This window comes from Chrysochloris asiatica, unplaced genomic scaffold, assembly GCF_000296735.1.
Source record: "Chrysochloris asiatica unplaced genomic scaffold, ChrAsi1.0 scaffold00014, whole genome shotgun sequence".
NCBI lineage: Eukaryota > Metazoa > Chordata > Mammalia > Afrosoricida > Chrysochloridae > Chrysochloris > Chrysochloris asiatica.
In genome coordinates this window covers 7,141,507-7,167,372 of record NW_006408532.1, presented here as the reverse complement: position 1 = coordinate 7,167,372, position 25,866 = coordinate 7,141,507, and the positions used below count along the sequence as shown (strand labels likewise).

Sequence of the window (25,866 nt, the reverse complement as noted above, 5' to 3'; positions counted from 1 at the left end):
GGGCCCTCTTGGTGGAACCCACCTGTTTCTGCCTCCCTCTACATGCCCTTGTCTAGCACCATCACTCTCAGCCACACCTGCCTCCACCTCTGAGCCGCCCAGCCAACCAGTCTCTACCTAACTCCTTTGGGGTAGGAACTCAGCAACACCTCTTTCCCCGAGTTTTCATGAACTGAGGCTGAATTGAAGGAGAAATTGTTTCAAATCCTTCTCTCTCTACCTGTAACCCCTGTCCTAAGTCAGTTAAATTTTGGACAAAGCCCAGATTGATTCCTTTAAGACTCTACTGGATACTATCTCCTTCAGAAGGCCTGCCCAATGCTCTGAGATTCCCTGTCCTTCACTCAACAAACTGGGCCCTAACTGTCTGATCACTTGTCTGCTGCTCCTGAAGGCAGGCGCAGGGCCAGCACACCACCCATGCTCACCAAGGGCATGCTGAAGAGATGAGGGAATGAATGAAAGATGGATGTCTTGGCCCTCCTTGTCAGGGTGAGAGGGCACAGGCTCCTCTGCCCTCTGGCTCATGAAGCATCTCCTCCTCAGGGAGGACTCACTGAGCTTCATGATGTCGGGAGCCCGTCCATAGGGACTGCTATCACTGTGACGCTCCCTCCTCATTCGGTGGCAACGAGGGACCCAGGCAAAGCTAGACCCTCTCCTTGCCCCTTTCCCATTGCTTGGTCAGGTCCCTCAGGTGGGTCTCCCTATATGGGAAGAGAGCTGGGGGTTGATGTGCCTGGGTCACAGGCACAGGTGGTGATTTCAAGGGTAAGATAGAGAGGCCAAGGGGATGGTAGGGGCATCATGGGAGGCAGGAAGATGGAAGAGAAAGCAGCGCTCTGGATGCCAGTCCAGGAGAGGCAGACAGACATGCCTACATCCCACTCATCCTGTGGCTGTGCCAAGGGGCAACTAGCATAGGGGACCTGAGAGGGGAGCAGCCTGAGACCAGGGGATTAAAAACATGTCTGTGGGTGTCCAGTGAACCCCATTGTCCCATGAGGCACCAGGAGGGATTCCCAGTCCTGACAGTCCTGTAGGGGAATGGAGGATCTCCAAGTCTGGGTAGAGTCTTGCCACCAGGGAGGCCTTTCTGTGGTGGTCTCAAGCTCTTCCCCCCTGCCCAGGGCAGAGGAAGGAACTAGAAGAGGTGGGGAGGGAGCAATTTGCCAAAGAGCATAACCAACTCTCCCACTAACCGCCTGGATATTATATTTCTCAAGTTTTCCGCGAGTCACATATGACAGGGCAGCCTTGGCCCCTTTGAGAAGTTCTGTTCCCTTTGAGCATCTTTTTCCATTCTGGCAGCCTCTGAGCATTTCCAGGACTTCTAGCCAGTTTTAAAAATGGAACTTTTCTTTCTCAAACCTTGGCTGGGAGGAGAGGGAGGCTGAACTGGGTGGCCAGACTGGAGACCACCCTTTAGAGGTAGGAGAAGAGAGTGGCCCGGGATTCAAGCCCTGGAACCACATAATACTGCCAACTTTCCTTAGAAAAGGGACCAAACCTCTCAGAGTCTCAGTTTCTTCATGTGTAAAATGGAGCACTAACAGCATCTTCCCCCGTAAGGTTGTGGAGAGTACTGAGTAGCATACACCATGCTCCACAATAAACTCTAGAGTCCATCCAGAGATGGAAAATTGAATCCCAGCAAGGCTAGGAGAATTAGAATTGAACATTTATCAAACCTCAGGAAGGAATGGCTTGCTAAGTTTAGAAAACTTGGGGAGAAAGTAAAACAAAAGAAAAGAAAGATGAAGATGAGTGAATTTTGCCATAAAAAGAAAAAATGATCACTGCTGATTAAATGTATCAAAAGGCAGAAAGATTCTTTTCTTCCATTTAGACTAGGAGTGGGGGATGTCTGGCCCTTGAAATCATTTGGTCTGGCCCTGCCAAGGCAACTGCATTTCCAGCCATCACATTGTTATTGTTAAGTGCCTACTCATAATGACCCTGTATAGGATTTCCGAGGAGTGGCTTGTGAGTTTGAACTGCCGACCTTGTGGTTAAAACTGACCTTGCAGTCTAGAGCATTATCCCATAGCGCCACACCAGCACTCCAGCCATTACATTGTTGTTGTTTGTTGTTATGTGCCGTGCCATTAGGGGTGAGTTAATTAAATGTTTGACCAAACATAGCAAGCTAATTTTTCAAGCTGAAAATTTTGTATCGTCTGCGAATGATGTTATAAATTTTGGCAGAAAAAAGGTTCCCCGCCCTTGATTTAGACCAAAGCTTTCTTTTTTAAAGTTTTAGTTGATCAAGTTTTCTGTTCACAAAAATCATACAGACTCACTGCAAAAGATTTAAACAATCAACTGTGAAGCCAAAGTGGAAAGATCCTCAAATATTCTTTGCCTTTTCTCTTAATAACTGTTAGCAGTTTGGTGAATATATGTTCATAATTTTATGATTCATATATATTATTTTTTCTGAAAACTGATTCTCCCCCCCCCCCCAGGATGTTGTGGAGGGACAAATAAATAGAAATAAATATGCCTTGCTCTTTTACTGGTCATAGTCTTTCATTGTCTGTATGACACTTCATATAATCAATCCCTTTTTGATGGACATCTGGGTTGCTTCCAAAATTCATGATATATAAAAGGAAAAGAATTATGGATTTCCTTTTGGAACCAATTCAGCAAAGTGTTCAACAGTTTTTCAATGTTTTCAATCTAGTAATGGACAATGAAATTTTTAGGAATCAACCTTAAGGAAATAAGTCTAAATAAAGGAAAATAAAACTCTTTATAAACAAGGATGTTCTTTGCCAGGTTATTTATAATACTGTAAATGTTCACCAACAGGAAAACAGTTAAGTCCTGCCCCATTGTCACGGAGTCAATTTCAACTCACAGCAACCCTACAGGATGAAGTAGGACTGCTCATAGGGTTCCCACAGCTGGACTCTTTACAGAAGCAGACTGCCACATCTTTCTTCTGTGGATCAGTTGGTGAGTTCTAACTACTCATCTTTCAGTCAAGCACTTAACCACTGTCCCACCAGGATTCCTTAATAGTTCAGCAAATGGTAAATCCATTCAGTAGAATATTGTGCAATTACTAAATGTGATTATGTGGATTATACAATAACAAAACTTACATGTTATTATGAGAAAAAGCAGGATGTGTTCTGCTTTTTGTTCACAAAATTAATCTACATGTAGAAAAAAAAATAATTGAAGGCTATATGGTAGCATATGGGTTACAAGTTGGCTGCTAACCTCGAGGTCAACAGCTCAAAACTATCAGCCATTCTGTGGGAGAAAGATGAGACTTTCTGCTCCTGTAAAGATTTAGTCTCCGAAACTCTATAGAGGGTTGCTGTGAGTTGGAACCAACTCCAACATCTTTTGAAGGGCAATCTTGTAGAAGTTACAGCATTGTGAATGCTTACTTCCATTGACCAATCTACATGTAGAAATTTTCCCTAAAGAAACAACAGGATAAGTACTAAAACTAAAAGAATGTAGTATTGTTTATAAAAGAACAAAAGAAATGGAGACAACAAAATGCCTGTCAACAGAACATTGACTATAGAAATTATAGCACACCTCTCCAGTAGAATGTAATTCAGCAGGTAAGACCCATCCTGATGTAGCAACATACAAAGATTCTACAATCAGGAAAAAGGAAGAGCTCAGGGAGCAGCATGTATATAGCATGACCTCATGCAGGTTGAAATTGCTGTATATTTGCAATCACTTGAAAAGGCAGCAGTCTTTATCTCTAGGATTGTGGTTTTGTGGGGACTTTTTGCTTTCTTTGTGCTGTTTAAATATTTTCATAACACTCGTGTATGTTCAGGATGAAAATCAACATTAATCATTGATTTAAAAAAAAAAAACAGAAGGCATATATTTGAAGGCGTATACAGAAGAGACCTGATGGCACTGTAGGATAAGCACTGGACTGTTCACAGCAAGGTTGGCAGTTATAACCCAGCAGCTACTCTGAGGGAGAAAGATGAGACTTTTTTGCTCCTGTAAAGATTTGTAACCTTGGAAATCCTAGGCCGGTCTCTATGAGTCAGAGTGAATTTGATGGCAGTGGGTGGATGCACATGAAGGAAATGTATAGAAATCTCAATAGTGGCTTTCTGAAAGGAGAAGCTTGTTTCTTAATGTTTTACTCTTGGGCATTTCCCATATTTTCTTTATGGCACACAACACATCTTTTGGGGGATGTATTTTATCATTAAAACCAACCCAGTATTTTATTTTTGATTTAGTTATATCTTGTCTTCTTGTAAAGGGTTTAAGGCAGCTTAAAATAAATGCTATATTTTAAAGTTTAACACAAGAGAGATTATGTTGTGTTAGATTATGTTTAGCATTTATGATCCAGTGTGACTATGATTTAGAGGGCACGATAAATACTAGGCAATGAGGAGTCCAGCTCAAATTTTATTTGAGTGCCTTGGAATAGGCACTGTGTGAATGCTAATTTGCTTAATCTCCCCCCATTAGACCTAAAGGTGGGCAACAGGAGACAGGATTATGAAAGGGCTGGACATGACTATGTATAAGCCACAAAACCCATGGTACTTATTTAAAACATGATGCTAAGGCACATGTCCCCTCCACTCTACCCTCTCCCACAGCATGGGGAGCTTTTCAAATATAGGTGAGATGGGGTCCTTTCCCCAAAATTCTGATTCAGCCTGTTAGGTTGGGAATAACTGCATTGGAGGAGATGACCTGGGTAAAAATCTTCAAAATGCCCAAAAGAGCACACATAGGAAAAAGGCATCTAAAAGGTCACAAACAGTTCAACAGAGGCTGACCCTGACTAACAAAGTGAATATTTCCAATATGCTTTTAGGCAAATTGTTTTTTAAGGGATCAGCTAGCAGCCCTATCCCAAGAGGCTCTGGCCCTAGACCCCATTGGCCTTCATAAATCTGAATCCCACTCTGCTGCTACTGCCTAGTAGTGGGATCCTGAGTATATTTTCCTTGCTGAAACTTAATTTTTTTCATCCATAAAATGGAGTAACAATATTGCCTTCTCGTTAGGGTTCCTTAAAGGATTAAGTCAGATAACAAGGGCAAGCTCCTAGCCCAATGCTTGGCACATAGTATATGCTCAATAAATAGCTGCCGTCTCCTTATCATTATTGTCATTCTTCTTGGTGGAAAGGAGTCACTGAGGATGCTTGGGTTGGCAGGGATGGGGGCCTGAGAGACCATGAGTCCAAGTAGACCCAGAGTTAGAAGCTGATTAAACATCAGGACCAGAGATTACCCAGCCATCGTGGGTGTCTGGGTCCACAGTGGGTGGCTGAGGGGCTGCCAGGCCTGCTCAGCAGATGGCTCTGTCCACAGGAAGCTGTGGCCACGAGAAAGGGACAGCTAGGCCCAGCCCAGCCCAGGCCGCCATCATACCTTTTCGCTACACTTTCTGATGGTGCCCGTGAGCTCACTGACTACCATATCCACACACTTGATACTGGGCTCTTTGAGCTTCTGCACCTGCTTTTTCACTGTGGCTTCAAAAGCGAGGTCAGGTGTGAAGAGGCCCGTCCTGCACCCAGGGAAAAGGAAGGAGCAGGAAGAGGAGCAGCCAAGGGCAGGGAGAAGGGCGGAGTGAAGCCAAGTGGGGGTCCAGGGTTGGGGATCGGAGAGGATGGCACGGGGCATGGGGGAAGAGAGAGAGACACCGACACAGAAAGAGAGAGAACAGAAGACAATGTGAGCGTGGGACACAGCCCTCCCTACCACCACCCAGAGTTAGCACCTTCCAGGTGCAGCCAAACACCACCCCCCACCAAGGCTTTGTGGGTATAGTTGGAGGGTCTGAGGAACCACGCCCCTGCTCCATACAAGGATCCTTAGTGAGTACAGAGCTTCCCCAAGGTGCCGCCCCTTCCCTTCTCTGCTCCTCATCTATTAAGGGTCTGCCCTTTCTTTTTCAGTGTCATCTTTGTCCACAGCTTTGGGTCCTCCTAAAGGGCTGACCCAAGATCAGGACAAGGCCAAGACCCCACTCACCAACCTGCTCAATTTATTTTAGGTTTCCCAGAGGCCCCTGTATTCACTTCAGCCTAACTCCAAAGCCCCCAGCACCATCCCTTATGTCCATCAAGTTTGCTTTGTCCATTTGCCCAAGCTGTGTACTGCACAACTTCAGAAGACTCCATTACACAGACAACAGTGCAGATGATGCCTCCTGGAGTTGCACCATGGCCTCCTGAATTCCACTCTCCACCTCTCTACTCTATTCTTGCCCGCCTCTTTCTCCTTAAGGGGTATCCCTTGCCTTTCCTCCAAAGGGACCTGAAGAAACTCAGCTCAGAAAGACAGAAAGCGAGAAGAGGAAAGACAGAAAGAGTGGAGGTGGTGGTAGAGAGGGGCCAGGACAGCAGTGGGGAGAGGAGATGAAGGGAGGTTGTGGGTACAATCAAAGGAGCATTGGGTTTAGAGACCAAAGCTCTGGTTTCCAGTGACAGCTCTACCAATTCCTAGCTGCATGGCCTTGGGCAAGTAACTTGCTCTCCTGTGTGGCAATGTTCCTGTTGTGCAGTGGGCATCCTCCTTCCAGCCTTGTGCTCCTCGTGTGGTTCTATGAGACTGAGATGAGGTGCAGGTGGGAAAGGGCTGTGTCCCTAGAAGGCCAAACGTGGATGGAAGGGAAGGGAAGGGAAGAGTCCTGAATGAAGGTCCTGAGTGAGGGTGGAGTACGGATGGCGAGGATGAAAGGCAGTGGGAAGCCAGGGCACCTGCTAGACCTAAGTCTTTTGCACACCTCTGGCTGCCCAGACTATAGAGTATCCCCAAGAAGACCCTTCACTTTGTCTGTCTCCTGGGCCAACATCTCCCTAAGACTTGTCCCTGGAGTCCCCAAAGGTGATACTACCTCTGAGGGCAGGAAAGAGCTTCAGGATCCCTTCAAATCTCTACTCTCTGAGGGAGCTCAGAGTAAACAGCCAATGTCTATTCCCTTGGTCTTCTGGGCCTGGGGCTGGGGAGGTGGGTGAGGCCCTCTCGGAGGGTACCCCTCTCCTGGTCCATGGAGAGCTGCCTCTCCTACCCCGCTGGGCTCTGTACATGCTACCGAGGAAACAGTGGGGGACGTGGGGAAGGGACGCCTGGCAGCAGTGCAGGGTGGGGGCATAGGCGGGAGCTGGCCCGGGGTCGCTGGGTTACCTTCTTGGTGCACTGTCTAACGGTGCAGATTAGCTCCGAGATAACCATGTCCACACACTTGAGACACGGTTCTCGGATCTTCTTCACCTGCTTTTTCACAATGGTCTCAAAGGCCATGTCTGGGGTGAACAGCCCCGTTCTGAACGCCCGGAGCAGGAGAAGGGCACAGTGTCACAGGTCAGTTCCTGTCAGGAGTGCCGGCAGCCAGGGACCCTCCCCAAGCCCCTGTGCTCTACCCACAGGGTCCTCCCACTACCGCTCTCCAGGCCTCAGTGTCCCCTTCTGTAAAATGGGTGGGAGGTATTATAATTAGAGTAGCTTTCTTTGGTGTTAGAAACATTCTGCTTGTATCTACTGTGCTTCACTTACATTTTTGTTCATACAAAGGTTCTACGGTAGAAATGGTTTGGAAAATTGCCAGAAAGCTCTCCTTACAGGCCTTTCCGGTAATAGGACATTTTATTTTAAGACTAGGAGAGAGATTTTTATCCTGTTTTTAGCCAATGCACTTATCAACATGCAAATGCCATGCCAACCCTTGGAATGGAATTTGCATGAAAGCAAGGGCACTTTAGGCTTGCTTATCTGGCACATAGTAGGTGCTTTAAAAGTTTGGGTTAAATAGATGTGTTGGATGAACACAGTGTGAATCTGACTCCCTGAAAGGACTCTAAGCTTCCCAAACCCCCTTCCTGATCCACAGTCCTTGGCATTGACTGGATGGAGGAAAGTGGGGTGGAATGGGATCAACAACTAGCTAACAGATATATGGGGCCATAGGGAGAGTTGAGAGGACTTGTCCCTTGGTGACATCACAAAGGAACATAAGCCAATACCTATATGCTCTACCTCAGATCCCACCCAGTGGTTCAGGCAGTTTAGCAGCTAGCTGTCCCACCTGAGTGTGACTGGGTGTAGCTCTCACCCTGGGGATGGGCAAGGAGTTCAGTCAGAGTGTGCCTGCCCTGGGGTCTACTGGTCTAGCCTCTAGGCCCTGCTCCCAGGGTCAGAAAGGAATGTGAGGGACATCAGGCTGCAGGAAGAGGGATGACCCTAGTCTCCCATTCACCATTCCAACTGGGGCCTGTCAAAATGGGAGCCAGAGAGATTGGGAACCAATCTTCTAGGGGTCTTCTGAGGGAGGCCCACTTCTTCACTCCCTGTGCCTCTGAGCTAAATCCCCTTGCCTTCACGTGTTCAGCCCCCTTCCCAGTCCCAGTACATGCCTAATGCCATGGATATTCTTGATGGCATAGCTGATCTCCCTTCGGAGTTCCTTCTCGTCAAACTCCATCTGTGAGGGAGAGCAGAGAGGTGGTTCGTCAAAGCCTGCCACCGATACTTGTGAGGTACAGGAACTGTCCCATGAGTGGATAACAGGCCTCTAGTGGGGTCACCAATGGCAAGAGAGAAAGACTGGCTCTCTCCTGCTGGGGAGGGTCCTAAGTCCTCCTGCCCCTGGGGCTGCTGGGAGTCAGGAGCCTGCCCTACCTTGACCAGCTCGAAGGGGAAGCGCTCATGGAAGATCCGGTTGATGCGGGCTCCCCCTGACAGTTCATAAGTGTCAATCTGGTCTCCTGAACCTTCGATGCGCTTTTCAAAGTCCACAGCAAACTGCTGGACCATCCTGTGGGGAGAGAGATGTCACCTGAGGGGGCAGAATCAGCCCGTGGAGGGAGCTTTGGGAGAGTCTATACTGAGAATGGTGCTGAGATATGTGTGTTGGAGTCGTTCGCTGATTGGGAGTTGGGGGTCAGGGAGGGCCTCACTGCAGCAGTGCCTTGGTCTTGCGTGCTGGATCATCAGGGCGGAAGTTCTTGTACTCGTCCACTTCCTTCTCAATGGACAGTAGCTGGCTCTGCAGCTTGTTCCGTAGCCCTGGCAGTGTGTCCCGGATGTGGTTTGTCAATTGCTGGGAGTAGAGGCAAGGAAATAGTTAAGGCCATAGTCATAGATGCCCACAGGATCAAGCAGGGACAGGATGTCAGGGGCTCATGTGTATGTGGTGAGCCCTGTCCACTGCCATTGTCCACCAGAATCAAAGCTGCCTCAGCAGAGGGTATTAATTGAATTAATGACTGAATAACTTAATTAAAAAATTTTTTTTAACAGAAGCCAGAAATATGGATTTTTTTATGTGAAAGGACCTGATTTTTAACTAATTTAATTTTTTTTAGACATTATGATGGCCAAGCCACATGTATCTGTGGTGGGATGGCTGGAGGGCTGTGCCCTCTACAACCTGAATGAAAGCTTTCTTTAAGGTAATTCTCAAGGTTTGAAACTCACTCTGGTTAGGTTCTCATACACAGCATCTCCCTACCTGAGTCTTCACAACAACCCATGAACAAGAACTGGTTATTTCACCATTTTACAAATGTTGAAGAACTAGAGACCTAAAGAGTGTGTTAGTGGTAAGTAACAAAGCCAAGTGCGAGGCTTCCAGAGTTCCCATTTCTGCCCCCAAACGACACTACACTCCCTACTACTTTTCTCTCCTCAACACGAACACCTCAGTGTTGGAAGCCTTAATCTAGATGAATAAACCTTCCCAGTTTCCAGACCAGAGTCTCCCCAATTCAGAGGGGACCAAGTTCCTTCAGCTGAGAACATTTCAACTCTGGTCCCCAAACCCAATCCTTGTCAATGTCATCCTCCACAGAAGGTCTTGATCTTTTCCACATTTGGGCCTTGAGGGGGTGTGTTCCAGGGTTCCCATTCCAGGTCACAGTCAGGGAAAGGTCAGCAAAGTTCTGATTGTGTAAATACGGACAAGTTGCTTTGCTTTTCTGGATCTCAGTTTACTCATCTGTATGATAGGTATGTGCACAAACCTCTGCTGGCTACCCTCAGAAAACCAATTCAAATTATTTTATTCTCCTGCTGGTTCCCCAAGTCCCCAGCCCACCTGGCCTGGGCACCTACCTGGTTGAGGATCTTCTGCAGGTAGGGTGTGCCCATGCGGTCAGCTAAGTGGCGGTAGGATGGGTGGGAGAGGAAGAACTTGCGCTCAGCAGCCAGGGCGGCTGTGATGTCCTTTTTGCCATCGATGTCCTTCTGGCTCCGGTTCACCACCCCAATGTAGCCTGTGGACTCAGTCTAGGTCAGGCGCAACCAGCCTTGCCAAGTGAGTAGGGGACAGTGGAGTGGGTCAGGTGGGGACCTCCCTACCTCTGCGCAGGGGGAGCAGCTTGTTTTCCAGCACATCACGGGCATCTGTGCCCTCATCCATCAGGTCCAGCTTGGTGATGACCCCGATGGTGCGCTGACCTGGGCAGAGGCAGGAGAAGGGTCAGCCACACTTGTCCTCGCTCTCATACACAGGACTACACACATTTCAAACCCACTTTTACCACCCCTGGTTACCCCTGGCCTTCCCCAACCCCTCACCTCTCTGCCTCCACATTTCCCCTGAAGTACCCAGAATGGTTTTCAAGGCAGGAATCTGATCCCATCACTATTCTCTTTAGACCTCTTGTTGTTGTTAGGTGCTATTGAGTTGGTACTTAGACCTCCTAATGGTTCCTTTTTGCTGAGACTAGATAGCCTTGGCATTGGCTGTTAGGGTGGAAACCCACCCTGAGGGTCCACCTCCTTGGCGATTTTGAGGGCATCGGAGTTGGCCAGGTCGGAGTTGGCGGGCGACACAGCCAGGATGAGGCAATTCTCTTTGGTGACGAACTGCATAAGCATGTCCCGGATCTGGAACTCGATGTCGGCAGGCTGGTCCCCCACTGGGACCTTTGTCATTCCCGGCAGGTCCACCAAGGTTAGGTTCAGCACTGGACAAAGTGGTGAGAGGGCAGGCTCAAGGTAAGGGGCGTGACCGTGAGTGGGAGGAGTTAAGGACTAAGGCCAGGCTGAGAGGATCCGATTGGGCGGAGCAAGGTGTGTTGGGGGCGGGGCCATAAGTAGGAGGGATCAAGACAAGGACTTTGTGTAAGATCTCAGGGGAGAGGTCACAGTGGGGTGGGAATCTACAGATGCTATGTGTTGTTGTTAAGTGTTGTCCAGCCGATTCGGACTCATAGCGTCCTTGTACAGGGTTTCTGAAGAGCAGCTGGTGGGTTTGAACTACTGACCTTGTGGTTCGCAGTCCAGTATTTATACTGTGTGCGCATGCTTAACTTGATGCCAGCTAATGGGCAGGGCCAATAAAGACGTTCCAAGGGGCGGGGCTAAGAGGGTACAGCAAGGTTGGGGATGAGGAAAGGTCTCCATACCATGCGGAGAGTAGACGCGGAGGTTGATGGGAACTGGTGAGATGCCCTTATTGGTGCCAGTGACCCGGTCCGTCTCAGCCTCGATTTCCAGGCGCACCTCCTCGAAGTCAGTGAATTTCTTGCCCTTGCAGTGCAGGAACTCGGCATATTCTGTACCAAAATCGGGCAAGGGAAGGCAGTAGGCATTATAACCCAGAACCCTACCTGGATACCAGGTCACTATCAGAAATAGACACCCTATACACACACCCTCCAAACACTGTCTTCTCCCTCCCCCAACAAAGACACATCCCCGTTGTGTATTTTCATCCCCATAGTCCCCTAAGCCCCTGCTTAAGGTCACACAACAAACAAGTTCAGAGGCTAGGCTGGACCTCATTGCAGAGGTGAGGAAGGGGAACAGGGAGCCCAGGTGGAGAAGGTGTACCTGTGGTAGAATTGACTAGCTGCAAGACCAGGGGGCGACGGGTGACAATGCCAGATCCTCGAGGCAGAAAGTCCCTGTAATGAGTAGGGGTTCAGAGAAAGGTCAGTGTCTGAGACGGCTCTCTCTGCCCCAAGACCACCTGCCCTTCTACTAGAAGCTCCAAAGCTCCCCCAATGTGCTGGCTTTGGGGGAGGGGATAGCTGAGAAAGATGAAAAGAGTTTCTCCAACTTTCCTGGGCCACAGAATTTATACCTCTGAGCTGCTAGAGGTCAAAATCAGCACCTGCTCAGACCTCTCTCAGACATGCCTTGTGTGGGTTCTAAACCAACAGGAAGCCCCTACTCCACCTCGGCCACTGTTATTTATCCAAAGAGAAACTGAGGCATGTGGTGTCCCACATGACTATGTGTCTGGTAGCCAAAAAGGAAACACAACTGCTCCTCCTCCCTTCACTTCCGCTGTGAGAAAGGGCAGCATCTCACTTCCTTCTCCCTAAGCTCCATTGGCCTGGACACAGCAGATGTGGGAAAGGAGGAGGCAAAGAAAAGCACTCATGCCTCTAAAATGCCTACTGTGTGCCAGGTGCTTGTGGGTAGAGCTTCATGGACTCCACATGGTAGCCTCATGAAGTTGTTACTGTTGTTTGTTAAGTGCCATTGAGTCAGTTCCTACCCACAGGGGCCCTGTATAGGGTTTCCGAGGAGTAGCTGGTAAGCTTGACTCGCTGACCTTGCAGTTCAAAATGACTTTAAAGTCCAGCGCATTAACGCACAGTGCCACACCAGGCCTCCTGCCCTATGAACTAGATGCTGTAATTACTCTTATTTTACAGATGAGGAAACTGAGGGTCAGAGAATTTAAGGTACACAATGTCTAGCAGAGCAGACCCAGGACCCAGGTTTGTTTGACTCTGTAGTGCAAGCTCTCTGCCCTTCAGCCTCTGCATCCCTCTGAGGGATCCTAAAGGCACCTCTTGCCCCCAGATCTGACAGTCTACAACTTAGACATCTGTTTGTGTCAGTGTCAACGTCAGCTTCAGCTGTCCTTTTGGGTGTGGGTTCTCTCTGTCCTGTCAGCTCTTCTCACTACCACCCCCTCCCTCCTGGCCATCACAAGCATAAGGGTGGAGGCATCCCCTAGGAACATGCTGATGGAACAGAGATCACAGGATCCTCAGGACCCAGGAAAAGGGAAGCGGGTCAGAGCACAAGTGGCCCCAGAGATCCAGCCAGCTATCTCGTTCATGGAAAGGCAACAGAAACACAGTTGGGGAATGGACAAGCTCAGACTTACATTGCAGCTCGGGCAGAGCTGAGGTCAGAATCTAGGTCTCCTACTCCCAGCCCAGAGCCTGATCCTGGTCCCACAAATCTTCCTTCATCGCAAGGGTAAAGGATCTGGGAGCCAACAGACTAGGCCCAGGACTCCTAGATTTAAGGCCTCCTCTCGGGACCTAGGAAGGCCTCCTTTGATTCCTGTCCTCATTCTCTCCCACCTCTGGGAAGAGCAGAGGCTGCTGGGAAGAGTCATGGGGAGTCAAGGCTGGAACTGAGGGAGCCACTTTAGAGCGAAAGGAGAATGATGATAAATCCTTTATTTATTAATTGCTTTTTAGGTGCCAGGTAAGCACTACTCATCTTGCAAGACTGTGAACTTCTGGTGAGCAGGAACTAAAGTTTTCTATCACAACTACATCTTTCTGTATCCCAGCATCTAGAAAGGGGCTTAGCACACAGGAGGTGCTCAATAAATCGAATCCCGAAGTCATCAAAATGCTTATGATATGACAATTATTACCCCCATTTTACAGGTGAAGAAACTGAGGCTTAGAGAGATGAGGTGACTTGTCCAAGGTAACCAAACTAGAAATCACAGAGCTAGGATTTAAACCCAAATATCTGTTGGACCCCAGAGCTTGGGGAATGTCCCATCAAACTGTGCCACCTCTAAAACCATTACTTGGATTTTGATGTAATTTAATTACATTCAATCTAGGACATATCTGGGAGCAGCTGCTTGGTGCCAGGTCCTGTGCTGGGCCCTAGGGATGGGAGATGAGTCAGACAGTTCTCCACTCCAAGAAGATCACTGTGTGGTGGGAGCGGCAGACAGTAAACAGATAATGCAATGCAGTGTGACATGCGCTAGAATGGAGGTGTACCAAGCAGCACAGAAAGGAGGTGATTAACTCACTGTGGGCGGGGAGTGTAAAGGGACTTTTTACCTCTGTGTCTTATCTTTTATTCACTAACTTCTTTGGGGAGTTGACCCCGGTTTTAGAGGGCACCCAGGACCAAGGAGCTAGGACATTTGGTCTTATAGTGGTGGAGGTGGGGGATTAGGGTTAACTCCTCTTCCCCACTAGCTCCTCACCCAGTGATACCATGGTAACTACTGTTGCTCAGGAAACTGTAGGAGGGGTGGGGAAGGACAGGACTCCCCACAGAGAGACATGAACCATCCCTGGAACTCCTTCCTAAGAGGCCTCCCCTGCACAGATGGGTCAATCCAGCCATGTGGGCATGAGGAGGTGGAGACTTTAATACACTATGAGTGTTTGGGGAGCCTAGAGTGGTGGCTGGTGGCTGGTAGCTGGTCAGGGGCTTGGGTCAGACTACCTCACGTCTCTGCTTCCTGGAGCTATTTAAAGGACAAGCAGCTTATGGGAAATGAAGATTAGGCCAGGCCATGTCTGGGGGAAGAACTCTTCCTCAGGGAGCTCTCGAGTCAGGGTGGAGATGCCGGTACAGGATGGGAGGCCCCATCTTTGCCATGGCCCTAGTACGCCAAGTCTGACTCTCACGTGGTCAGTAGCAGAATTTTTTGGGCAGCTTGTTCAAATGCACATTTCTGGGACATGCTTGGGAGGGATCTCAGGAGTAGGGTAGGAGTGACGGAATCTGGGATTTAAACCCTATTTCCAGGTAATTTCTATGTTTCCTATCAAATTTAAGGATCACTTAGTGGTTAGAAAACAGACGTCCTTGGTTCAAATTTTGCCTCTGCCTAGTCTCAGTCGAGTGCCCTTGGGCAAGTTGCTTCACCTTCTGGTTTAAAGTCCTCAGCAACAAATAGGACATTCTCTAGAACCACATATGGCTGTTGGAGGTTTCATGGGGCCTTTTAATGGGAAGAGTTTATTCCATGCCCAGTATATAATAGGTACTCGTTAGCTAAGTGCGAGTCTCATTCTCAGCCTCCACCAGAAGAGGACCCTCCTTCCCATCCCCACCTCCCATCAAATTTCAGCATGGGAATCCTAAACCCCACAGATGCTTCCACCTCACTTCCTTCAGACTCTGAATTGAATCTATAAAAGGACAGGGGAAAATGGTGAAAACCGAGATGCTTGCAGCGACCATCTTATTCTACCACTACTGATTGTCCAGAGGGTGGGACTGAGGCCCAGAGAGAGGCTACACAGCAATGAGAGAGCGGCTGAGATGGGAGAGGGCTCTGGAGACCTGCTTCCCAGCCCCATGCTTGGACAGACGGAAGAGGATCAGCTTGTTCCTACATGGTAATGAGAGATCCTTGCTCGCTGTCAGATCCCCAAGCCTAGTAGGTGCTCAAGGCAATCCTCCTGGAGTTGCTGACCATGCTCAGCATCTCCACAACTCTTTCCTTTCAATTGGACACACTCCCATACTACTCCGTTAACCAACCTTTCCAGCTGGGTGGCAGCTGCTCAAGCCTCCAGCCAGTGCCATCCCCTGTACTTCCCACTCTAGCTCCTGGTAAGGCTGAGCGAGGGTAGAGCAGGTGCCCCACAAGAAGTATGCCAGGCTGTGTGCTGCACCCCAGTGTGGGAGGCTTGATGGTGGTAAGCCAGCTCTCACCACTCTTTTTGGGCAGATGGTGGCTTCCCCAGGAGGCCTAGCCTTGCCATCTGCAGAGGCATCTTCCAACCGAAAGTATGTTGTTGTTGTTGTGAAGTGCCGTCGAATCAGTTCCGACCCATAGCCACCCTGTATAGGGTTTCCGAGGAGCAGCTGGTGAGCTTGAACTGCCGACCTTGCAGTTCAAACGGCTTTGCAGTCTGGCGCATTAGCCCACAGTACCACACCAGGACTCCAACCTAAACTATAGGGAGGATGAAATAAACACCTCCAGAGTCTTCAAAATGTCCTGTTGGAATTGGCACCATCACCCCTAGAGAGTTCTGGAAAAACTGCACCAAGGGCTGAAGTGACTCCCTCTCCTGCTCTAGGACCTGAGATCTAGGACCAAGCTCAGGGTCCCTAATTCCCAGGCCCTGCTGCATGCAAAGGACACCCAGAAAGTAGCATGCTTGGTCTATACCTAGTAGTGGTCATTCTATAATTGCCCTGTTTCCTAGGCTCTGATATTTAACCATCTTGGCATTTAATCTCAGAATTACCACTTAGGAGCTGTGTGACTAGGGACAAATGGCCATACCTCTCTGACCCTAAGTTTCCACAGAAGTAAAATGCATTTCTGTGAGGCTTATAGGAATGATGGCATGATTATAAATCCTAAGGATATTTCATTGAGCTTGCTGAGAACACAGGGTGGGCCCTCACAACCAGGACACCAGATGGTACAGCAGGGAGGGAGTTGGGAAATGTGTCTTTCTGGGAGCTGGCTGGCAGGGTGGGGGTAGTCTAGGATATTTCCAGTAAAATCTTGTCCCTGGGGGTGGAAGGCAAGAGGGCTGGGTGGGCTCTGAAGTGGAGAGCCAGCGAAGAGGTGGGCGTGAGAGGTGGGCCAAGAAATACAGTTGGGTGGAGGTGAGGCAACAAGTCCCTCTCTGTTCCCGTGGCCCGGGTGTGTTCATCTCACATAGTTTATGAATTTCAAGCTGAAGTTTGAACATTTCAGAGCAGTTCTGGCCTTGGTTTTCTCTGGTGTTTGATGAGCCTAAGAGCAGGGGATACCTGATCCTGTTTTGCCATCATGTTCCCAGCACCCAGCATGCAGCCTGGCACAGTCACCCAATAAACAATTTGGCGATGAGCTCTTCCAGGTTTCCCACCATCACTCTCATTATACACCCACAACTGAGGCATAAAAAGGGAAGAGTCTTCCCCAACCAAGGTCCTGGTGCAAATTGGTGATGGGCTAAGACTGGTACCCAGATTTCTGCATTCCAGTCCAGAACTCTCTCCACAACAGTGACTTTATTATAATGACTTATTATCTTTTCTTCCCTCCTAATCCTCCATCTTTCCTGCCTTCTTTCTTCCCCTTCTTCCTTCCTTTGCTTTCTTTTTCTCTCTCAAATGTTGGTGATATTGTAATTTTCAAAAATGGAACTAGATTTCCCTTGTGCCTCCAATTTTTTAAAACCATATGTTCTCTATTTGAAAAGGAAGTTCAGAAAATGTATAAAATATTATTTTACAAATAAAAGGCAGCCATAACCCCAACACCTGTTGCTGTGGTTGTTAGTTGTTGTTGTGTCTAGTCTGACTCCTGGAGACTACTTACAGAGTAAAACTGTTTCATAGCATTTTCAGGGCAGATTGTCAGGCTGCTTTCCTGAGGAGTCTGAGTGGATTCAAACCCCCAACTTTTCGGCTAGTAGATGAACATTTAATCATTTGTACCACCTAACCACAGTACACAAGGAGCTCTGGTAGCGTAGTGGTTACGAATCGGGCTGCGAACCTTAAGGTCAGCGGTTCGAAACTGCCAGCCGCTCCGTGGGAGAAAGATGAGGCTTTCTACTTCCATAAAGATTTACACCCTCGGAAACCCTGTACAGGGTCGCTATGGGTCGGAACCAACTCAACGGCACTTAACAACAACAACCACAGTACACATTTTGTTAATAATAGTATACTAACAACAACAATGGTTAGCACAGATGGGATGATTGACTATTTGCCAAGGGCTCTGTCTGATCATGAAGTATCTTCTGGGGGATGGAAATGTTTTAAAATTAGGTTCTGCTGATGGCTGCACAATTCTAACTTTACTAAACATCATTGAACTATACACTTAAAACAGGTGGATTTTAAAACTGTACACTTAAAACAGATGGGCACTGTACCTCCATAAAGCTGCTTTGGAAATCTGTATCATCTTATTACGTTTACAACCTCTATGTGCAGTCAGTGAGATCAGTTTCCCCATCTTATAGGGAAAGAAGCTGAGACTCAGAGAGAAGTCGAATGTCCACACCTGCGTCCACACATATACTGGGCTCCTAAAAATGAGGCTTTCTGCTCCCATAAACATTTACAGCTTCAGAAACCCTATATAGGGTCGCTATGAGTTGGAACCGACTCCATGGCACATAACAACAACAATAACTTCGTGTATGTAGTCCTGGTGTGGTGCTGTGGGTTAATGTGCTGGACTGTGAAGTCGGTTTGAACCTCAAGGTCAGCAGTTCAAGCTCACCAGCCGCTCCTCAGAAACCCTATCTATATAGGGTTGCTATGGGTTGGAACTGACTCAATGGCACTTAACAACAACAACAACAACAATCTGGTGTGGTGCTATAGGATAAGTAGTGAACTGTTAACTGCAAGGCCAGTGGTTCAAACCCACCAGCCACTCCCTGGAAATGCAACAAAAGGTCTTCATGAGTCAGAACTGACTCGATGGTACTAACCACCACCAACAACAACAACAACCACACTTCGGTAGCTGCTGGACATTTTCCAAGTCATGCAATATGGAATGACATCTGGATCTGTCTTTCTTATCATCAGCAGTTTGATGCTAAAGAATCCCAGTTCCCATCAACTTATTTCTCTGAGATCCTGCCTGCAGAAGGGCCTGGCCTAGCGCTAACAGAAGGTGCCCAATGGTGGTCCCTGGTCCCTGAGCACTCGCCATGCGCTAGGTGCTGTGTGGGAGTGTGTTACAGCATTGTATTCTCTTGAGTTGAGGACTCAGGTTAGGGGTGAACACGCATTCAACTGCTGGAATTTCTCACCCTGTCCTGGCTGGCAGCCTCCATCCCCTGTGCTAAGACCAGATGCATCTGCACTAGAATAACAGAAGAATAATGTGGTTATAAACCGAAGAGATGTAACCTTGGTTGGCACTGTTGTCTGCCAGCAGCTCTCAGGCGAAGGTATTGGGGGTCCCTTTCTCTCTCTACAGCCCCTCATCCTGGAAGAAAACTGAGAGTCCCTCACCCTAAGGCAGGAGAAGGTGGTCAGGGAAGGAATACTGGAGGAGGTGTTGACTGGAATAAAGAAGTGAAGGAGGAAACCAAGAGCAGATGAAGAGCTTTCCAGGCAGAGAGAACAGCAGACAAAACAGCGCCCCAGGAGATTGAGAGAGAAGGCACTTCCCGTTTCTTCCAGGAACTGCAAGATCTTCAGCCTGGCTAAAGGGTGGATTAGGAGGAAGCAGGTGGAGGGAAGCAGGGTTTGGGGTTCTGTTTTGATGGCAGGGAAGTCAAGGAGAGCTTCAGGTGGATGAAGTTAGAGCAGATTAAGAAACTAGAGCAGTTTGCTCCTTGCTAGTGATAAAAACCCAACTGATTTTTGTGTGTCATTAGAAAGAGAATGAACTGGGGGCTTGGGAGAGAAGGCTGCCCCAGTTTCTAAAATGAAGATGGCGGCAGCAGGAGTGGAGAGCGGTGGGTAGGCTGGCAGCAGAATCTACAGGGCTTGAGGACTGAATTGGGTGGATGAGGGAAGGGTAGAGGTTGATCCCAGGGCCTCTGGCCACAGGACTGGGAAGATGCCATTTAGGAGACTGTCTTGAACACCTTCCAAGTTGAATAGTCCACATTTCCCTGTTGCCTGTAGCAATTCCAAGTTGCTAGAGCTGCCTTCTCCAAATGGTTCTTGTTCTTCAGCCAGATTTCAGTCCAGGGAAGGGGTGAGAGCACCAGAGAGAAGGATCAGGGAGAAGAGAAGAGGAGAAATTGTATGTGTGGGTGTGCATGTGCACATGGGTGGGGAATGAAGAGGGTGGACAGATACATGGAAAGGCCAGGCCTAGAGGCAGGAAGCCCAGTGGCAGCTCCTGCTCTGCCTCTAATCCAATCTCTGTATGTCTTCACTTATTCTTTCTGGGCCATTTCTCCATCCACACACCAGGGATGAGTCTCTACTCCTACTGTTAACAGGCTATTGCTTCCAAAAAGACAACCATCAGTCCTTAGACCTGGGGAGTGGCCCCACATTTTAGGGGTCCTTTTCTGGTCCTCCCTGAGTCTTGCCCTCTTCATGGGGAAAGAGGTCCCCAGAGTTAAAGGAAAGATGCCCAGTTGAAGCCTAAGTACTCCTCTCAGATCACATTCAGCTGTCCCAGAATTCCCTCTCAAGTAGTCCCAAGCCCACCTCCAGGGTCTGCTCTCCTTGTGGGGGATTAGGGATAGTCCTGGACCCAAGGAGATCTTTTCTGGGGATGTGGAAGGAGCTGTGATGTGAGGGCTGGGTGTCCATGTTTGAACATCGGAGGATCCTCGGGGTGTGGGATGCCATGGGAAGAGACAGGGGCAGCCTGGGGAGAAGAGGCCACCTGTACTCACATCTCCACATCCCGTTACGGAGCTCTGAGGAGTCAGAATTCTAAATTCAAACTCAGCCTGCCTGACCGTCATAAAGGTGTGTTTGTCAAGGTAGAAGAGCAGGATGTATTATATTTTGCAATTCCTTCCCTGGATTTATAACTGTAATTTTGCACACATAGCATGTGGGCCTCCATTTTGGCTCTTGCTCCTCACCTGATAACACTGTGCCCATAACTGACTTCTTCCAGCCCTACCCAGCCCCTTCCTGTCTCCCTCGACCATTTGACTCTAGTCAAGGCCCAGGAAACTCGACTCTTCTGGTGCCAGGATCAGATGCTGTCTGCTAGGGTAATCTTTCATTCCCAGTTCTTTGGGGCCACTGGTTGGAGAGGGGAGTTGAGATATCCTCTGACCAGAGGTGGGCACATTTCCATGGTGGGCTCCACAGGCAGCATGTAATAAGCATGTGGCAGGTACATGTTCTAAGTATGTAGAGACCAAAGCAGAGGGTGGCTATCCTGCAGCAACCCAAATTCTCTGCAGGGGGTGGAGAAGGGCTTCTAATGGGGCCACACACCCCCAACTTCCCAGTCTCACCCCTAGCCTTCACTCCTCATCTGAGCGCTCCAAGCACACTGCCCTTTACCCAGGTTCTCAAACCCACTGCACTTTTCCCCACGTGGGTCTTCCCCCACTGTTTGACCAATGTCTTTTCTTGTTCAGGATCAGTCTTAAATGCCACCTTCTCAGGGGGGCTTTTCTGATCTCTGGAAGATTCCCTTCCTTTCTTTCTAAAAATTTTTGTTGCTGTTGAGAATATACACTGGAAAACATACACTAATTCAACCTTTTGACACATACAATTCAGGGCCATTGATGGCATTTTTGAGTTTTGCAACCATTCTCATCCTCTTTTTCAGAGTTGCTCCTCAGCATTAACAAACTCACTGGCCCCTAAGGTTCCTATCTAACCTTTCAAATTACGATTGTTATTATGACAATAGCTTTGAAAAGAGCATATTGCTCCACAAAGAAATTTTTTACCAGTTAAGCTAAACTATTGTTTGGTTTTAGGAGGACTTCGGGGGGTATTTTTGGTTTACATTAGGGCAACAGATTCATCTATCCAGCTTGGCTTAGAGAGTCTGGAGTCAATGAGAATCTGAATTTCTGTTCTGAATTTCCTCCCTTTGGTCAGGATTCTTCTACAGAATCTTCCATTAAAAGCCTCAGTAATGGTACCCCAGCATTTCTGTCCTCTCCTTGCAATACTAGGCTCCTTGCACATTTCTTTAAAATACACAACAAATTGGCACCGAGTGTAATTTAATGTCTCTCTTCCCTGGTCATCTGGGAGTCTCCTGGAAGTAAGGAAGTGCCAGTCTTGTTGCTCCAGGACCTGGCACACAGTAAGTGCCAAATAAATGTCAGTTCACTCCAACCACTTCAGGACAGTAACACTTTGTCTAGGATATCTCAATTATGCCATATTCCTCTTTGGTCTCAGTCTCTAAATTTAGGAAATGGGACAACTAAGATGTAATCCATCCAAAGGGTTCAGTGGAAGAGACAGACCTTAATAGCAGGGAGTAGGCTGTCTCCCATGGGTCTGACAAAAAAAAAAAAAAAGAGTTCTCAGGCCAGGACCTGAGGCTAGAGGCTAGAGGCCAGCACCAAATCTGGGCTGGGATTAGAACGAAAAGGAAAGAGAAAGGGGATTGATGTGAAGCTGGGAGCCAGAGCTGGGAGGTAGACAGAGTCACCAGGGAAACCCAGAACCTTGCCTGTCAGGCTTCACCTTGGGCTATGGGCAGATGCTCACTCACCAGTTTCCCTGCCACAACCTGAATGGAGTAGATCCCCCATCCCCACACTAGCCTACCACCCTGCCTGCACCATCCCAAAGGGCTTGCCTGACTATGCCCAGGCAGAAACAGAACTGGCACATCTTTATGCCAGCCAGAGTGCTCCCTGGAGGCCAGGATGGCCAAACTTCATCTCTCATACTTCAGACATTTTGTCAGGAGGGACCAGTTGCTGGAGAAGGAGATCATGTTTGGTAAGGTGCAGGGTCAGAGAAAAAGAGGAAGAGTCCCCCAATGAGATGGATTGGCCAAGTGGCAGCATTGATGGACTCAAGCGTGGCAACAGTAGTGAGGTTGGCCCAGTATTGGGCAGTGTTTCGTTCTGTTGTGCATAAGGTCACTATGAGTCGGTACTGACTTGATGGCACCTAACAACAACAACAACAAACCCTGAGTGCTTTTTGGGCATTATCTCAATGAGTGAGGTGCTGTTATTATCACCCCATTTTACAGATGAGGATATAGCAGCTGAACAAGGTTTTAAAAACATGCCCAAGGTTGCTCAGCTTGTAAGTGGTAGAGTTGGGCTTCAAAAACAGATCCGGCTTCCAGAGTTGAGCTTTTGATCTCTCTGCCACATTCTTATGAACCTTGGTCTCCACTCAGGGGTTAAGAGGACAGGGAGGTGGGCACTTCTCATTTGTCAGTCTACCTGGGACACAGAGCAAGTGAGGTGAGGGGAGCTAGAGCCAAGACACCCCACTCCTTATCCTGTGTATGTGTTAGGGGGCATATAGCTAGGGCAAGCACAGGGGAACCAGAAGGTTAGAGGTGAGGGCCCCTTTGGCCTGGAACACTAGGGATCTGTTCATGAAATGCTCAAGTGTTCTGGGGCCAAGCACACTCCTCTGTCTACACTCGATCCCAAGATGACCTCATCTAGACTCTAGACCCTATCTATACACCAAAGATTTCCACAGTTATATATTCAGCCCTGAGCTCTCAACTAGTATCACCAAAATGCCCACCTGACACTTCCATTTAGAAGACCAATGGGCATCTTGGACTCAACAGGTTCAAAATCAAACTCCCCCACCCCCATCCCACCTCAACCTACTCTTCCTGCTTTCTTTTCTGTCTCTATTAACAACACCTCCATCCACCCAGAGGTTCTGTCAAAGACCCTGAAGTCATCGTTGAGTTCCCCTACCTCCTTCTTCACACTCCACATTCCATTTATTTACCAGCATGTCCTCTTGCCTGTACCTTTAAAATATATCCTTCAACCCTTCTTCCTCTTTTCACTGGGAACACCCTGGTCTGGACCTATGTCACCTTTTATCCCTGAAGCAGCCTTTTCACCAAGCTCCTGCCTCTTCTCCCAACCCCAAGTCACATACTTTTTGCTGGAATCAGCTTAAGTCACTCCACTATTTAAAAGCTTCTGACAGTAAAGAAAATATAAGCTCCAGACTCTCATGATGCTCTACGAACCCCTATCTCATTGATCCACCCCTTCCTTTCCCACCAAAACCAGCCACTGTGGCTCCTTTCTGGTTTTCAAACACCTGCCTGAGGGTCTTTGCATTTGCTGTTCCTTCAGCCTAGAATGCTCCTTCCCTAGCTAGTCACATAGTTTCTTACCTCATTTTAGATGTTCCTCCTCTGATGTCCCCTTGAAAAGCATCTCTTCTCCCCTCTCCCATATTGACCACACTCTCCAGTTGCTGCCTTACCATACACCTGTCTGTGTTTACTATTTCTGAGCCTTCTCCTCTGTAAGGCAGAGCGCTCATCTTTTCTACAGAGAACTCCTAGTGCTGAGACCTTGTAGAGACTCCGAGAATATTTATTGAATGACTGAATGGACCAACCTCAGTTTTCCCACCCTGTAAAAAGGGACTGAGGAAATAGTACAGAGTCAAACAAGTCCAAGCAGGTCCTGGGCAGCCTCTGACTGCAGGGAACTCCTTGGTACTTGTCAGCCCCAGCTGGCCTGGAGCAGTTTCTGCTTCCTCTGATGCATTTTCCACTTCCTCTCCTTGGGGGTTGGCTCCCAGGATGTCCCTGTGGGGCAGAGTGGCTGTTACCATGCCCTGGGGACCCAGCCTTAGGCAAAGAGGTTGGGAACCCATGAGAGAGTAGGCAGGGTTGGCTGGGAGGGAGAGCTTCATTGAGCCTCAGTTTTCCTGCCTGTGCCCCAGCCCTAGCCTGCTCACTAGCTCCCATGAGAATCAACTAATGCTTTCCTGCCCACTCCCTGCCTGGGGTCAAGCCTCCCTCTTCTCTACCCTGCATTCCAGGAAATGGAGGAATTCCCTTCAGAGACCAGAGTAAAAGACTTTGGGGTGTGGAGGAAGTCAGCCAGAGGGTCCAGGTCTCATGGAATGGAGCTCAACCTGCTGTGGTTAATAATGTTCCGCCCTGTCCCGCTGTTTGCTTACTGGCATCTTTTCCATCGGGCAGTGAATTCCAAGAGGGCAGAGGCCAGGTCTGTCCTGGCATATACATGTGGGCTTCCGAGCCTATCAACACCTCCCTTCCATGTGTTTTCTAAAGGGCATGTACACCCATAAACGCATTGGAGCCTCCTCTCAGGAAGGCAAGGCAGGAATCATTCGTGTTCCTATTCCATGGATGGGAAAACTAAGTCCCACACACCTGCCTGTCCCCAGTGCCCAGTGCCAAGTGTAGGGACAAGATTAAGAACCTGGGCTTTGTAATCTAACAAACACTGCCCTTCCCAGCTGTGTGACCTTGACTAAGGCATCTATCTAATCTTCAGAGTCTTAGTTTCCTCTCCTGTAAGATAGGTATCATGGCACCTGCCTGGTGGGGCTGTTGTGAGGCTCAGCATGGTGTGGGGAACATGGGAGAAGCCAAGTAATTAGGAGCTAAGGGTGACAGTGTCCCCCATGCCCTCTGTCCAGAATACACAGCTTGTCACAGATCAGACATTCAGCAAATGTTCAATGGATGCATAAATGAATGAATGAGCAGAAAAGGTAGGGATATGACTTATATACTATTAAGTGATAGATGTTCATAAGTAATATTAGAAGTTCCAAGGCCTCAGAGCTTTGTTGTCTTCAGGGTCACCCCTCTGCCCCAGGTCATAAGACTTCAGTGAAGGGGCCAATCTGTGTGTCTCTTGCCTGTGTCTCTGCAGCTCTGGGATCATGTGAGCAGAAGAGGGGTTGTGCAGAGCCTTGTCCCTATATAGAGACAATCGGCCTCCCCCTCTGCTGACCAGATGGCCAGCAGCCCCCATAGTGCCTTTCCAACATCCCATAGATATATCCCTCCAGTCCATTCAGCTTTCTCTTATGCTGAGGGCTGGCACTGGGTTCCCTGGGTCATTTGGTGGCAGAAATGACCCATATTACAGATGGGGAAACTGAGGCTTAGAGTGGACAAGTGACTTGCTTAAGGTTCACAGCAGAACCTGGTTTGAACCCAGAATGTCACCCTACAAAACTCCTATCCCTCTAGAGGAAGGAGGCCCGTCTCTCTCCCCGCACCCCTATGCCTTAAAGTCACTAGAAGAAAACGTGGGTTTCTGAAGAAGGGGAAGGAAGGAGATAGAGGAGGAGGAGGTCAGTCTGCCCAGCCCCCCATGCTGCCTGCAGCAGTCGGAGAGCCAGTGAGTCTCCATCTCTCCCTGTCAGCACCAGAAAAACCATCTCTTCCTCCTCTTTCCTGGGGGAACCTTGGGAGCGGCAGCCACAACCCTGTCTGTCCCCAAACCCAGGACCCTTTGTCATTATGGTTGCCTCCCCACCACCTGGTCCTCCCAGAGCCTTGTGG

General features: G+C 48.5%; 1 protein-coding gene across 6 annotated transcripts in view; it reads right to left on the bottom strand.

Moving 5' to 3' along the window:
- The window catches only part of DNM1 (dynamin 1), a 46,068-nt gene that overhangs the window by 19,062 nt on the left and 1,140 nt on the right, over positions 1–25,866 (bottom strand). For 3 of the 6 annotated variants that reach the window (XM_006834820.1, XM_006834819.1, XM_006834818.1), the window contains exons 2-10: positions 11,808–11,881; positions 11,381–11,530; positions 10,736–10,939; positions 10,329–10,427; positions 10,083–10,243; positions 8,927–9,069; positions 8,649–8,784; positions 8,384–8,451; positions 5,397–5,535 (exon numbers count right to left, since the gene is read on the bottom strand). In XM_006834820.1, the coding sequence (XP_006834883.1) occupies positions 5,397–5,535; positions 8,384–8,451; positions 8,649–8,784; positions 8,927–9,069; positions 10,083–10,243; positions 10,329–10,427; positions 10,736–10,939; positions 11,381–11,530; positions 11,808–11,881 (1,174 nt within the window). Of the gene's footprint in view, positions 1–5,396; positions 5,536–7,157; positions 7,297–8,383; positions 8,452–8,648; positions 8,785–8,926; positions 9,070–10,082; positions 10,244–10,328; positions 10,428–10,735; positions 10,940–11,380; positions 11,531–11,807; positions 11,882–25,866 lie in introns of all 6 variants that reach the window. The other 3 variants (XM_006834822.1, XM_006834821.1, XM_006834823.1) reach the window with 1 other exon arrangement.